Source organism: Rutilus rutilus, assembly GCF_951802725.1.
Source record: "Rutilus rutilus genome assembly, chromosome: 21".
Lineage (NCBI taxonomy): Eukaryota > Metazoa > Chordata > Actinopteri > Cypriniformes > Leuciscidae > Rutilus > Rutilus rutilus.
Window position 1 is genome coordinate 18397036 of NC_140226.1, and position 15947 is coordinate 18412982.

Consider the following 15947-nt stretch of genomic DNA (forward strand, 5'->3'; position numbering starts at 1 on the left):
CGGCTGTTGCGTAGCAACCCGCAAGGCGTGAATCCCCCTCATCTGCAGACTTCAGCCATTGAGGAAATTCCTTCAGAAACGTCTTATTACTAAAAAAAAAATACTAATTGTAATGAAAACGAAGAAGAAATAATCATTGTTAAGGAAATAAATGTTATGAAAATGATTTTAAATGATGCTAGTTGATGTACTGTCTTTAACGTGCTCTTCAAAGGTGATCCTGAAAAATGCCCTTCAGAAGAATACAGAAAATGATCAATAGGCAAGACAAATTAGTTTTCGAGTGAGACAAATTAGTTTTGTTATTCATTGACTCTTGAATATGAAGAGAAAAAAAACAAAACAAAATTCTAGCAGTCTGTAATAATTGTCTAAAATCATCAGGTCATGCTTCAATATTTAACTGATCTCAGCAAACAGAAAATCCACCGACAAATGAGAAATCAAATTAATTCTTGAAACCTAACAATAAATATGGTAGCTTATGGGTTACACTTCTGATGGTTACCCGGCTTTACTTGGATTCTAGCTAGATTATGTTGGTCAATTTTTAGCTGGTCTAAACTGATCTATCAAGCTGACCATTGCATTAAATGACATTTAAATTATACATCATTGTTTTAATGTGCTTGGGGTTGTGGTATTAAAAACACACAAGGCCTGACTGAACTAAAAGGTTAGTTCACCCAAAAAATGAACACCCTGGAGCCGTATGGATTACTTTTATGATGGATGGAAGCCAGTGGCGTAAGTTTGTTTTAAAAAGTGGATGGGACAGGTGTGTGAAAAAAATAACATTACGATGTCTATAAATATATATATATTTTAATTAAGTTTTATGTAACAAAGTTCGGGAGGAGCACGTTCAGGTAATCAACCAATCAGCACCAGAGGAAGCCGGTATAAATAAAGCCTTTCCTCACCTCTGTCTCGTGTCAAGATTCACAGCATCCCTCCACCACCCCATCACCTCACTCTCGGCTGGTTTCTATCCCAGTAAAAAGGGGAAGTACTCTGGGTTCGGGCCAAATTCCGAGCTCGGAGCCCTCCCCCGGACAGCATGCCAAATACGCTTAAAATACTACATCTGATTTCATGTACGTGTGAACTCGTGAAGTAACGTTACATTGGGTTTAATTAGTCTTGTAATGAGATCTACTAATATTGTTAGTGTCTAGATTTTTCACGCCTATGATGGAATTTTTTAGGGTTTAAAAAAATGGTGCCATTCACTCCCACTCTAAAGCTTGGAAGAGCCAGAATATTTGTTTTAAATATTCTCAAATATACTATTTTTTTGGTGAACTAACCCTTTAAGCTTTTATCAGTCCTCCGTAACATAGCCTATCTACCAAAAACTGTCCCACTTTTGCATAGATAGTTCACACTATTGATGCAGCCATATGTCTCTTATCTCTTATCCTCAGGCAACAGACACTACAAAAATAATGATAAAAAGATGCCCTTCCTAACTGAACATATTCAACTTTTAGTTGGTTGATACATTTTATTTCAAAACCTGGAATAGAATTAGGCCTAGCAATTTTATGCAATGGGTAGGCCACCCCCCTGAAATTTTCAGTGTTTTTTTTGTTTTGTTTATAAGGTCTTCAATTAACATCTCTTGAAGACACTTTCACGTCTTGTTCTACAATATAAATGGCGCACAGTCGTACCTGAAACAAGAATTTTGGAGCAGATGTGTTTTCTAAACAAGACCTACAACTGTTATCGTTGTGGTAGATGTAGTCTTTATTTAGTTGGCCTACAAATTTTCGTCACGGTCGCGCAGCAGGTTACGGCCATGTCACGTGATTCCATTCACACGCGTGTTTCCTCCAGCAGCAGCAGCAGCAGCAGCTGAGGTGAACATGGCCGATCTGTCGGAGAGGACGTTACAGGTCGCTATAGTTGTTTCATTTGCGGCGGGATTTGTCGCAGGCTGGCAGGCAAATAGAATGCGAAGAAAGTTCTTGGACTGGCGGAAAAAGCGTTTACAGGACAAACTCGCAGAAACACAGAAGAAGTTAGACCTGTCATGACAGATACAAAATCACGCAACCGACCTGGTGAGATGAGACATGCGCCTTTCATAATTTTAGGATAAATGGCTTTCGTTGGTAGCTTTAATCGTTTTACTTTTTCGTTTTCTAGTGACTTTGGTCATCAAGGCACTGATTTCTCACACAGAACGAGTATGTAACAGCACCTCAGTCCTCTTTTGGAGCTCTCAGCAGGAGCAAGCCTGGGATCAAATACAGTCTAGTCTACATTCTGGACGACAGCAATACAACCTTCAAGGACTTTAAACACTGAGAAACATTTTCCTTAATGTTTGTTAAAGCCATAAATCATAGTGTTTCCATGTCTGTGCCTTCTCCTTTTCTGTGACCGTAAAAATAATTGAAATGTTTTATTAACTGTTGATTCAATAAAATGTAATATGCACAGTATTGTTGTGACGTTAGCTCACTTTTGAGACATCTTTTGAGACATTTCCTACATTCATTTATTGAACTGACAGAATAAAGAAATGTGTTTCTGGGATACCTTTGCTTATTGTCTATATAGATTTCCATATCTTCTCAGCAAGCTTGTAAGATTTTATGACATAACTTTTCAGACCTGGAGTTCACACAGTTCAAATTCCCTGATGTTTTAACGCTTTTTAGGACAAGGGAAACTGTTCATGTAGAAACTGCATAGGTTCCCTGCTCTAGACATTTTCGGTGAGCATGTGTTTTTTACTTAAACAGAAGCACTTTCCCGAGAGACAGAACCATGGGTTTAGCGTGAACTTGAAGTCCAGCTCCCCCTCTCTAGATGTAATTTGGGTGTAATGGGTGGGTCTAGATAGAAGGTCCAACCACATTCTCCATTAGATCCACAGCACAGAGCAGGACTAGGTCAAGCTCAACCCACGACGTCCAGAGAGGTGGATCTGGACGCCATTTTGGCTCTGCGGTGAGTGAGCACCAATTGCTTTTCCAGGAAACCTGTTTTACCAGATTAGACAATCACAGCCCAAAGCAGGAATGAAGCAGGGGGGTCAGTCTCAGCCTTAGACATAATGAAACCATACTGCAGGATGTTTAGGTCCTCCGAAATGTTCTGCATCGCAAAACAAGTTTATAATGAATACAAATGCAAAAGCGACTTTGAAAATGCTTTCTGCAATAAAACCGATATTTTGTGTACAAATGCTTTACCTCACTTCAAACACAGTCTCCACTGCTATTTAATAAAATATATATATATATATATATATACAAACCACAGCTGTAGCTCATAGATTAGATGAATCGAGGATTTTATATAACCAAAAAGACAGCACTTCAAATTCTTACTCTTCAATTAAATTTAACTTTTAAGTAAATACTACATTTCGATTGATTTTTAAAATAAATCTCTAAACTCCGCTTCGCGTCGTGCCTAACAACGCCCTTCAGCCGTTAACGTTACTTATTCACGATACAGCACAGCCTCTCGTACCTTATTGCTTACATATATTTAAAGGATTAAGTTATAAAAACATTCAACGTGATTTAGACAAGTCATGTGAAATTTAGCAGATAAAATAAGTTTAAAAATAAAATTCACAGATGCAGATGTCTTCTCGCGCGCGCGCAGTGATGAGGTAATAACAACGTCACGTAAAGTATCTTAGCAACTTATCCGGAGCGTCTATGATGGCGTCGCCGTTGCGTTTTGTTTCAGTAAATCTGAGCACGAGTGGGACGTTTGTTTAAATCTCGCATTTAAAATACAGTTTGTGTCAAACCTGCTGTCGTATTGTGTTGAAGACGAATAGAAGATGCCTCCGAAAAAGAGAGGACCACTTCAGACGGTCCAAAGAGATACGGATGTCATCAAGAGAAAGGTTGAACTGATTGAAGCGAATGTTTGTTCGTTTGCTGGTGCGCATTAGATTTTTACATAATATCTCTATTCTATTCTGTCCTGTAACGTTAGGTGGATGCTTTGGTACAGCAGGCTGCTCAACCAGATGCGTCAGATTGGACTGAGACCTTTGAGAGGTAGCAGTAACGTTACAGAAGACTTGTAACTTAAGTTAACTTAACTGTTTTGTTTTTGAACGCCTAAGTTAACGTTACTAACGCTACATAGTTCTATGTTTTGCATATAAGTTATCCAGTGTGATTTATAAGGTTGTTTGCATTCCAGGTGCAAAGAGTTAAAGCGCGCAGTGGAGGAAATGACGAAGACTCTGAAGAAATTATCTAAAGTAAATCTTTATGTCTGTGTACTTGTATTGTCAATACATCTTACATGAATTGTATAAGTATATATATACTTTTTCATGTGTGTAGGCAGATGAGCCAGCTCCAGTGGGGAACTATGACCAGTGTAAGAGGGACGAGGAGAAGCGTTTGTTGAACTTGCATGAGCGTCTACAGTCTCTAGCTCTTCAGCTGCAACCTCAGGATGAGTAAGTAACCTCGTAAATTAATTCTAACAGAGTTTATAGCCTTTTTTTTGCATTCTATTACGCAAACCATTTTTAGATATACCTTTATGCTTTGGAAAAGAAAATTATGTTTAAGGAGTTTTTTCAAACAGTACTGGTGTCTTTGTTTCCTGGCCATAGGATAGCTGGACCTAGTTCTTCCCAGACAGAACAGAAGAGCGATGAGGAAAATAGTGATGAAAAAGATGAGAGCTCTGAAGATGAAGATACAGAAGAGGAAGAAGCGCATGATGATTATGAAGATGATGATGATGATGCTGACAGTGATGAAGAGGATACAGATATCGGTCAAACTGCCACAGGACAGGAGACTGTTTCTTATGTTGCTCTTAGTGCATTTACAGGAGAGGAGGAAGGGGACCTCAGCATCCAGGTAATCATCGATGCATCTTATTTTAGTTATTAAATGCATTTAAATAGGCTAGTTATTTTCTTGTATTGAGAAATTTATTTTTGTGTGTTGTGTCAGAAAGGAGAGGTTTTGAAAGTTCTCTCTAAGAATAAGGATGGATGGTGGCTGGCTCAGAACTCAAATGGCCAGAAGGGCCTGGTGCCTAAAACCTTCCTCAAGGTCTGTATAATATCACAGATACTCTGAGTATGTTTGATAGCGTGTAAGGTCATATAAACAGTGGCCATAAACATATAGGTCGTAAACTGTGTTTTTTAGTGTTGGGAAATGCCATAAATGGTTTAACCCTGTAAAGCCTGTCAGAAAAATCTAATATTTTGAAAAGGATCAGTTTGTTGAACTTACAGACAAAAGAAAATCTTTAAAAAAGTTTACATTTGTCTTTTTTTGTTGAGTCATATTTGATACATCAGACATTTATGACTCATATAGTATGATTCAGGAGAATGTGGAGCTCATACTCAAGGAGGAAAAAAAAAACAATTTATTGAGAAGCAAAAATGACATTTGTATGGCCAAAAGGTAAGATTAAATTCTGATGGATTGTAATGTAAATCAATTAGATTTTTATAAGTACTTCCATAAAATGCATATAAATATCAGTTGTAACTATATATCTCCCAATAGTATGTCTTAGTAAGATTGTATTTAAATGAAATCATGCGTTTAAATGATCATTTTATGATCAATGCAATGCGATGCGATAATGATTGAGAGCATTCTTCAAAAGCCTGATGAGGTATCATATTTGCTCAGTTTTGCTTTTCAGATCAGCGTTTTGTCAGTTTATTTAGTGTAAATGTGGACATCAAGATTAGAGGAAAAACTGCATTTCAGATCTCATGTAAACACTGATTTCTTGCAGTCAGTGTATGGTTTTTATAATGTTTTATTACCGATTTGATTGAGATGTTCACATTATGCATTTAAAGTATTTATATAACATTTATTTTATACTTTTACGTTGTCTGAATCATGTTTCAGAACAGTTAGGGATTGGTGCAGGTTGTGCACTTTTATAAAAATACAAAATAAACTTTTTTTATATATTTTTGCAATCACATAGGAAACCAGACCAGTGTTTAGATAATTAACATGGATGAATTACGTATTTTAACTTTCAGTCTTCTCAGAAGGATAGTGAGAGAGAGAATGAAAATGAGGAGGAGAGTGAGGAGGAACAGGAGTCGTCTGACATAAAGTCCAGGTAATGTCCCTTCTCTCTCCACTAGAGAGCAGCATTGTTTTCACAGTTTGTTGAACTGTGAACTATGTTTTTTTGCATGTCTGTGCTTTTTTTTATTTTTTTTTTATTAAAGTGCATTGAATATAGTTCATAATTAATTCCAGTTGAAATGAATTAAACACAAGTTTAAGTTAAAATAAAGTCTTTATTAAAGAAAATGATTAAATATTGTCTCTTTTCCAACTAGCAAAACATCCAATTGGAACACAGTCCGGAAGGCTGTTACTGAGGTATGTTCTATTTGGATAATTTGATCCTTAAATTCACAATGAAATCAAAATTTACTTATCTTATTTTTTTATGGAATATTCCAGTATTATTTATAAATAATTTATCTATGCACATCATTTTTTCATTATTGTGCCTTGAACTGCCTTCGTAATCTTTAATCATAATAACTTTCCCTCCTCTTACATCGACATCTCTTCACTTTTTCTTTTTTACTTTTATTTGTTGGACAGGACATAAGACAAAATATAGGAGGACAGCACCCTAAATACAAAACAAACCTGAAAACAAACAAAAAAGAAAGTAGGTTTTAGATGTGAAGTGTAGGTGCTAGGTTGTGTTGTGCATGTTTACCTCGATCTTGTATGTGCTGAAGTATATATGTAAAGCAGAGTGTTTGAAGAAGGAGAGAGAAAAAATGAGATAAGGGGGGAGAGAGAGAGAGAGAGGAAAGAATGAAACATATATAAATATACTGTATTTATACATACCTACATACAGGTTTAAAAACATACATTAATTTCCCTCGTTCCCCATCTCTTCCCTTCTTTGTTGACGTGGGTGGGACAACCTGTCATTCACATGAGATCCAACGATCCAATCAATTCCCAATGGACAAAAAAAAAAAATCAAGTCCTGCCCTACATTTTTTCTTGTTCAAGAAGCCGTTTCACTCAGATATATACGTCACAATGGGGTAGAAAAATCGCAACCTCCGTTTTTATACCACCTTCAATAATCTAAATACTAATGCACACATGTTTTATATATATTAACAGACACAAACTGAAGTGTGCTTGTATGTTGTGTCTGCAGATAGATGCTACTGATGTGCTGGCAGCGATGGGTGCCATCCCTCCAGGCTTCAGACCTTCCAATCTCTCCAGACACCTAGAAGAAGGTCACTATCTGTCTCTATATTTTGCAAAACCTATAGATAGAAGGCCATTTACAGTTTTTAGTTAACCAGAAGGCAGTTTGTGTGATTTATACCACATTATAACATCTGGTAAGAATTCAGATTTTATAATAGTATATTATACTTGTATTATACATGTACTGTTTGTATGTGTGTTTGTGTTGAGCAGGGACATCTTACAGAGCAAGTCACTTCATTCAGCCCAAGCTTAGCCAATCACAACTCTCCTTTCAAGATCTCCATATGGACCCAGACACAGGCAAGGTACCTAACTGCAAAGCAAACACTAGCTACATTTACAAAAATGTTATGTATAACAAAATATGTACATTCATTTAATGCAAGACACTACAGGCACATAAACATAATTTTTTCATGCACTGGCCAATTTTGTGATTTTTGGGCTATTTGGCTGTTTATAAAGTGTTGTAGTAGTGGAAGGAAAACATCCATAATACACTTGTATGTGTTTATTTTGACTTTGAGTCAGAAATCTCCACTTCATTAGCACTTACACCAAACATTACAGTTTTATTCCTATCTATGTTCTGGCGATTTTTACAGACATATTTGTTCATATATCATTTGCCTGATTTCATACAACATTTCATTCCTAAAACCATGGTGATTTTTATTTTATTTTTCTGGCTGTTGACAGTATTTTCTGATTTATGGAGTGATATACAAATACCCTCTGTAAAAACCATTAACTCTGATATGACAATAAAATGAAACAGGAATTTTGAACCTTGCTTATCCAATGTTCTGATTTCTCTTCTGGAAATGTATGCAAAATAGTTCATATTTAATTAGATACTGCCTCATTTGCATATTTCAACAATATTTCAGCACAACAATGTTTGCAATTCTTAATGTAATCAACCAATTGGGGAAGTATGGTGATACGTGTTAGTTAAATTATTTACCCTATTCACCTGGGATGTCTTGCCTTAAAAATATTTATTTAATTATATGAAAAAAAAAAAAAAAAACATGATAATGTTTTTTTTTTTTAAATATGCATATATAAATATATAGTGATGGGCATTCAAGTGGATGGTTGAGGAGATTCTTCTCGACCATATATAAAGCTCTTTTAGTGTTGAGAAAAGTGCTATATTAATTCAATGCATTATTATTATTAATATTATTATACATTTATAAGGTGAGTGTGTGTTTGTCCAGGTTCACGGGCGCCCATCTAGAGTGAGTTTAATCCTGACCCTGTGGAGCTGTAGAATGATCCCACCCCCTGGGGTTGGGTTACAGGTGCTTAGCAGGCACGTTCGGCTCTGTGCATTTAATGGAACCCAGGTAACACACACACATACATACATACTGGTTGATCTACAACCAAAATGATTACCCTTAAATGATTTTGACCTTAAAAGAGAGATATTTACATACTAATGTTTTGAGGAAAAGCTTGAGTAATGATTCTGACATCATGTGTTACTCATGTGGAACAGTAATCAGGGTGGACCATTTGTAACAAAAAAACAAATAATAAAGAACCATTGTATTAACGGCTTGGGTGCCTGAATTACAACAGGTGCAATCCAAAACCATGAGTGTAAAATACTAGACCGCATATTTGAGTCTTGAGTGTTAACAATTTAATTATTTTATTCCTGGTATCTCTACAATATTGGTCTTTCACAACTCTATGAATTCTCTGTGAATGTGAATTCTATCTGATTACTTATCGTCAAGAATTTAAAGTATACATACATAGTTTGTTCAACTTTAAAATTTCCAATTAAAATCATCTAAAGTCAAAATCAATTGGTATTCCTCAGGGTTCTGTCTTGGGCCCTTTTCTTTTCATTGTTTACTTCCTCGTTTACTTATATTTTGGAAATATGGTATCTATTTTCATTGCTAAACTGATGAAACCCAGCTCTATCTTTTTTTCTAAGCCTTCAAGTTCCTTTCCTCCACCTTCTCTGTCTAGCTGTTTGGCTGAAATTAAAGACTGGCTTTCAGCTAATTTTCTAAAACTTTATAGTGATAAAACTGAAGTCCTCCTTGTAGGCACAAAATCTATTCTGACAAAATCTGATTGCTTTTCTGTGGCTATTGAAAACTCAAAAAACAATTCTTGCCCCGCAGGTTATAAGAGTCTGGGTGCCATCCTCGATAGCACACTATCCTTTGAAGCTCATGTTAATTACATCACACGTACTGCATACTTTCATCTATGTAATATTAATAGTCTTCGTCCCTCTCTCACAATGAATAGCACTGCAATCCTTATTCATGCACTGGTTACTAAATGTAATGATTACTGTAAAGCTCTCCTCACTGGTCTCCCTTCCAAATTCCTTTATAAACTTCAACTGGTTTAGAACTGGTTCTTTCTAGAACTCCTTAAGGAGTACATTTCTATAGTTCTACAGCAATTGCACTGGCTTCCAGTGAAGTATCGTATCGATTTTAAAATGATGCTTCTTCATGCAAGGCTCTTAATCTTGCTCCTCCGTACCTTACTGGTCTTCACATCTACACCCCTTTCGCGCTCTCTAAGATCTTCACTTTCAATTTCTTTTGACTTACCACGTATACGCCTGACCTCAATGGGAGCTAGAACTTTAAGTTATGCTGCCCCTTGTTTACGGAACTCTCTCTCCCTTGATATTCACAATAGTGATAGTCTCCATACTTTTAAATCTCATCTCAAGACTTTTTATTCAGGCCTTTTTATGACGGTCTTTATGTAACCTGCGTCTGTGGTGTTGTATTGTTTTTTGTTATTTACTTTTGTATTATTTTAGCTTGTAATGTTACCTTGGGTGTCTTGAAAGGTACCTTAAAATATCCCATTTGTCTTCCCCATGTTTATTGTAAACAGGTGTTGTGTGACATGCTGTGTACATGGTGCCATTGTTTGTTTGTTCTCTCTCTCTCTCTCTCTCTCTCTCTCTCTCTCTCTCTCTCTCTCGTCAGGTTTTGAGTAACATTCACACAGTCAGAGCCACTTACAACTTCAAGAGCCAAAAGACATGGAGTTTTTCTCCACGGGTAAGACTAAAGTACACTTAAACACATGTCCAAACTTCTGAGGCCACATTAAAAATCTGGGATTTGAAATCTTATTTAAACTTGAAAATAAACAAGGTTTTAATATTGACATTTTGAAAAAAAGAAATGTTATCATTTAAAATCAACAAGACATATTTAAAGATTTTGCATATTTAAGGTCAGTAAGCAAAGAAGTAAATATTTGATATTGATAATGTGACTCTTTGTACTGACGAAGTCAGACATTCTTGCTTCCAATGAAGCACAGATGCTGGAGAACATGATCATCAGGTTTTACACACTTGTGAAGCTAATGCAAGCGTGAAGGCAGCAGGCACGAGAGGGGCAAACCAAATACTAAAACATTCTCATGTTCATTTATCAATTCAACTTTACAATCAAATTGTTGTAATGGTAATATAATCTGAAATACAGTTCTGGAATCTAACAGATTGTCATTTGTTTTTAAATCTGTATTTTTCCTGTATGTGTGTATTTTAGATGACTGGGATGCTTCCCTGTCTACTGGATGGAGACTGTTTCCTGCGTTGTGACTCTGAATCTCCTGATCTTGGAATTCTGTTTGAATTGGGTGTGACCTACATAAGAAATGTAAGCAATAGTTCCTTGCAAAAAAAATCTTATTCAAACAATTATATGGCAAACTCTGATCACTGAGGACATGGCCTTGATCTAACCTCAGAAAGACAAAAGAACTGTTTTCTCCTACCCTCTCATATATTTACATAAACACACACAATGATCTCTATTAAAGAGGCCTTACCCTTTTACAAAGTCTTGATTTAGATTTTCAGGATCTACTGGAATAGGTTTTCATGCTTTTTACATTTTGCACATATTTTACATTTGTTGCAGCACCTTTTCCTCTTCCCAGTTTGTCTGGGAATAAAGTGCTATTTAGTTACTGTCTCTATGAAGCCCCTCCTTCCAAAAACAATGTGCTCTGATTGGTCAGTTGGACCTGTATGTTGTGATTGGTCAACCGCTTCAAGTGTGTTTTGGAAATGTCACGTCCCTTACAATAACTGCCCTGTTCCAAATGGCACCCTAAGCACTCGCGGTCTTCCTTTGAGTCCGCACTTTCGTGATGTAACACCGCTTTGACTGTCGGAAAGAAGTCTGCTGCGGAGCTCGCTTCAGTACAGGCTCGGTAGAAGTGCGCATCGAGGGTGCATATCGACTGCAAAGGGGGCTTCTGAGACCTGATATGACAAATGGGACACCCTACGGTCTCACGGGCTTAACAAATTATTTAAAGGTACAATATGTACGAATTTTGCATCAAAATATCCCAAAACCACTTGCACAGTGTTTTTAAAAATTATTATTTTTTTTTTTATGTACTTACATTATCCTACATGTTTCCAAGAATTTGTAAATTCAGAGAAATTCACCATTTTAAATAGTCCCTTGTCACTTGTCGCCTGTCAATGACGTAATATCTGTGTTATCCCTGGTTTCCGCTTTGTTATATAGCTCAACATGATGAGATGTTAGAATATGATCAGTATGTTATTCTAATGTTGATCTAGCTTGCTGCTAGTCTCATATAGCCAACAAACTAACACATAGAATAACATTATAACTTTCAACACACTCAAATGCTGTTTAGTATGATAGTGTAACGTTAGACCAAGTGAAACAGCACTGCGTTACCTCACAAGTTAAATTCGTCAAATAAACTGACCTGTGAGTTGTAATTCAGCACTTGTGGGTAGTTCGGTAGAATTAAATGTCCTCATTCCTTTATATACGCGGGACTCGTGTGTGGTGCTGATATCTGTCTCTCATTAGCAATCGCGCCCTGCTTCATACCACAGTCATGTTAAAAAACATGAATGTATTCACTCATCCATAAACTTTATTAGATCAGCATGACGGCAAGTTCCATGATTCCGCTTATCACTGCGTCATCAATCTACGCCTTTGTTATTGTAAGAGGTTAGCGACCCCTAGCTGCGAAAAAAATTCGATATTGTAGCTTTAAATGAGGGATATTGTGATGTGTATGTTACCGGAAGAAAACTCAAGACTACAATTGAGGTTGTTCAAGTAGTTCAGAAACAGTGCTTACTGATATAGACAATATCTCCCTTTGGAGTGGACTTTGTGCTTTGTAACTTTGCAGACCTTTTACATGCCCAAATAGCAACATTATACAATAAAAAAGCATAATAGGTCCTTTTTAAAGGGATAGTTCACCCAAAAATGAAAAATTCTGCCATTTACTCACCAACATGTTGTTCCAAACCTGAATTACTTTATTTCTTTTGCGGAACACAAAAGAAGATATTTTGAAGAGCATTGGGAACCAAACAACATGGGAGCCCATTGACTTTCATTGTATGGACAAAAACTCTGAGAGGTTTCTAAAAAATATAGACCTTTATAAGTCAAACAGGTTTGGAGCGACAAGAGGGTTCTGTTTTTCTCAATGGTTCTGCAGGTGTAAAAGTGTATGTGCTCTGTTTCAGTCCACAGGGGAGAGAGGAGACCTCAGCTGTGGTTGGGCGTTCCTTAAACTGTTTGATGAAAGTGGAGCACCCATTACTTTACGGTACGCACACATTCCCTTATTACAATTTGACTGATGCACATTAGTTCTATTGTTTCCTTACATACTTGCTTACAAACTTCAGTATATGCATGTGTGCAGGACACAAGAGCTTACTATTCATGGTGGCACACCATTTGAGAGAGACACCGATATGGATACCACATCTACCAAAAGAGGTAACGTTCTCTCACAAAAATACCCATACTCTCTCACATACAAGCCATTCTCTTCTGTTCTCTCCTCAGGTTATCCCACTGGTGTGTTTCAGCAGATGTTGCTGTCCAGGAAGGTGCCAAAGCTTGTTGTTAAGCTCAAATCAGTAAACACACGCAACAGAGTGCTTCTGAAGTAAGAATGCCTTCACACCAGAGTATACATTAATTTTCAGAAGAGCTTTTGGTAACACTTTAGTTTAGGGTCAATTTGTCACTATTAAGTAGTTGCTTACTAGCAATTATACCATTAGGACATTGGCTGTTTATTAGTACATATAAAGCACATATTAATGCCTTATTCTGCATGACCATGTTCTACGTCATTTAATCCTACCCAATACCTAAACTTAACAGCTACCTTACTAACTATTAATAAGCGGTAATTAGGAATTTGAGGCAAAGGTCTTAGTTAATAGTTAACAGTGAGAATTGGACCCTAATCTAAAGTGAGACCAATTTTTTTCTTAGCTCACCAAGGCTGCATTTATTTTATTGAAAATACAGTAAAACAGTAATGTTGTGAAATATTAATTTAATAACTTTCTTTTTTAATACATTTTAAAAATGTAATTTATTCCTGTGATGACAAAGCCGAATTATTACTCTAGCATCAGCATCATTACTCCAGTCTTCAGTGTCACATGATCCTTCAGAAATCATTCTAATATGCTGATTTGCTGCTCAAGAAACATTTATTATTATCATCAATGTTGAAAGCAGTTGTGCTTCTTAATATTTTTGTGGAAACCATAATCAGAAAAGAACAGTGTTTATTTGAAACAGAAATCTTTTGTAACATTATAAATGTCTGTACTATCACTTTTAAACAATTTAATGCATAATTACTTTAAATTAATTTTCTTTTAATCGTGCTGATCCAAAACGTTTGAACAGTAGTATGTATATTGCCAGTTGTAGGATTCCACATTGTTTTTTTGATAAATATTCATGAAAAAGCAATTATGTTCTTGTAACTAAATATTTGTTTCCCTAAATGTTTTTTTTCATAAGTCTGCTGCCAGACACTATTGTAGGAAGTCTGTCCACTGTGCACCTCCTGGCAACATACAGGCAAATACTCGCTGATGCTCTTTTACTTGACAGAGTCACCATGTGTAATGCAGGTAACACACACATAAACATATTTTGTCTTTGTGCTTGATGTGTATCTAATGTGTATCTAAGGTTCCTGTCACATCACAACACTATATGCGTTTTCTTTGGTAAGAAAGGGCCTGGCATGAAAGCAAATGTAAATGTAAAACACACATGGAAATGAAAATGTGAATGTAAATAACTTTAGATTGGTTCTGTGTTCTCCATCCCAGATCTGATCTGCAGCTCAGTTCTATCCTCCTTCCCTGATGTTCTAGATCAGCCAGACCTGATGGATGCGTTTAGGGTGAGACTGGTTACATAAACACGTTTACTTAGCATTTACTAAACTTTTAATTTCAACATAAACCTTTTATTTTTGTTTCTATATACGTATAGTTACTACAATCTAACCGGAACCCCACCCTTAAAGAACTTTTTTTTGCATGTTTAGAATTGATTAAAAGATTATATTATTATTATTATTATTATTATTAATAAATGAATTATTAAATATGTATTATCATTAAATATAATAATTATTAAGAATTAAATATAAATTATTTAAAAAATAATTATAAAATGTAACTATAAAATGCATTTTTATTTAAATTATTTTATTTATATTTTTGGGATTTTCCAGTTGAGAACCAAAGGGAATTTTTTTTTCAGATTAAATTAACTTCTGGGGACAAAACTATATCATCACATACATGGGAGTATAATATGGGTAGGTGTTATAAAAAGTATTAAACTTGTACCTGATTTTACAGAAATCATGGACCGAATCAGAGAGAAACCTGAGAAGATCTGATAAGGTAAAGGTGTATGTGATTTTGTGTGAGAATGTCACACAATTGCCACAGTACTAGGATCATAAAAAGTTTATTCATGCTGTTTGCATACAATGTGTTTCTGTTTCTGTGTATTGCAGAGGAATATCAATGTGTTAAAGCAGATGTTTGTGAGCGTTTATATGGGCAGTGTGTTTCCATTGTTGTACTCTGCGGAGATGCCCACTCCCTGCTGGGCGGATGAGGAAGTGGAGTCTCAACGTGCTCGTATCATCTACAGCCCTTCCCAGAAAATCTCAGTAGAAACTATGCTGTCCTCCCAATGTTCACATCAAGCCTTTGACATCACACAGGTCACCTATGACCTCATCAGCAGAGCCCAGCATTGACTCTAGAGACAGACCTATTACATGGTCCTCCAAAAGATAAGTGTCCAATATCAAAAGAAAAATGTCTTTTCAAAATGTATTTAAGTATTAAAAATATAAATAAAACTATTTAATCTTTCACTCTCTGGCCAGAAAGCTTATTCATAGTTCTGTTGATGGGGAAATCATGCCAAACATTGTGTTTGTGTGTGTGTGTGTGTTCTGTACCTTAAATAATGGCCTAATTTTAAGTACCACACCTCCTGAGAACAGCTCCTCCCTCTTTCTTTTTTCTTGTTGTTTCTCACACATAAGCATAACTACATGGTTTAAGTACACACCCCTCCATCTTCAATAGATGACTCTTATTTAAACATGCCACTCCTTTAAAACATCTTGCACACTTAGAAAACAGTACCCATTCTCTCTGTGTCTGCCTCACCGCCTCACCCAGCCATCCCGAGGTGTGGTGTCAGATGGAGACATGAATCAGCATTTATTGTTCTGAAGAAAATTACCGTATTATCACTGATGGGAAGAGATGTCATGCATGCCAAATAAATGTTAGTCTTCTTATACTGT

The 15947-nt window shown here is 36.1% G+C and overlaps 2 protein-coding genes across 2 annotated transcripts; both read left to right on the top strand.

Moving 5' to 3' along the window:
* Window positions 1–1803: 1803 nt before the first annotated feature.
* lnc.lemp (lncRNA encoded micropeptide) lies at window positions 1804–2451 on the top strand. The gene is made up of 2 exons (XM_084393431.1): window positions 1804–2069; window positions 2155–2451. Exon 1 carries the CDS (start codon window positions 1872–1874, stop codon window positions 2040–2042), a length of 171 nt encoding a protein of 56 aa, XP_084249557.1. The 5' UTR covers window positions 1804–1871; the 3' UTR covers window positions 2043–2069; window positions 2155–2451.
* A 1177-nt stretch (window positions 2452–3628) lies between these two features.
* On the top strand, window positions 3629–15505 carry nphp1 (nephronophthisis 1). Its single transcript, XM_084393862.1, has 20 exons — window positions 3629–3880; window positions 3973–4037; window positions 4186–4246; window positions 4332–4450; window positions 4610–4862; window positions 4959–5060; window positions 6026–6108; window positions 6335–6377; window positions 7192–7276; window positions 7464–7558; window positions 8480–8608; window positions 10241–10315; window positions 10817–10927; window positions 12811–12893; window positions 12993–13069; window positions 13139–13241; window positions 14120–14232; window positions 14437–14510; window positions 14977–15021; window positions 15138–15505. The coding sequence occupies exons 1-20, from the start codon at window positions 3815–3817 to the stop codon at window positions 15384–15386; spliced, it is 2031 nt and encodes a 676-aa protein (XP_084249988.1). The 5' UTR covers window positions 3629–3814; the 3' UTR covers window positions 15387–15505.
* Window positions 15506–15947: the final 442 nt, after the last annotated feature.

Excerpts from the sequence above, each read along its gene's own strand:
- lnc.lemp (XM_084393431.1), top strand. The coding sequence starts at position 1,872 with ATGGCCGATCTGTCGGAGAGGACGTTACAGGTCGCTATAGTTGTTTCA.
- nphp1 (XM_084393862.1), top strand. The coding sequence starts at position 3,815 with ATGCCTCCGAAAAAGAGAGGACCACTTCAGACGGTCCAAAGAGATACG. Across the intron at positions 3,881-3,972 it reads CGGATGTCATCAAGAGAAAG|GTGGATGCTTTGGTACAGCA; the intron begins GTTGAACTGATT and ends CTGTAACGTTAG. Across the intron at positions 12,894-12,992 it reads GGAGCACCCATTACTTTACG|GACACAAGAGCTTACTATTC; the intron begins GTACGCACACAT and ends GCATGTGTGCAG.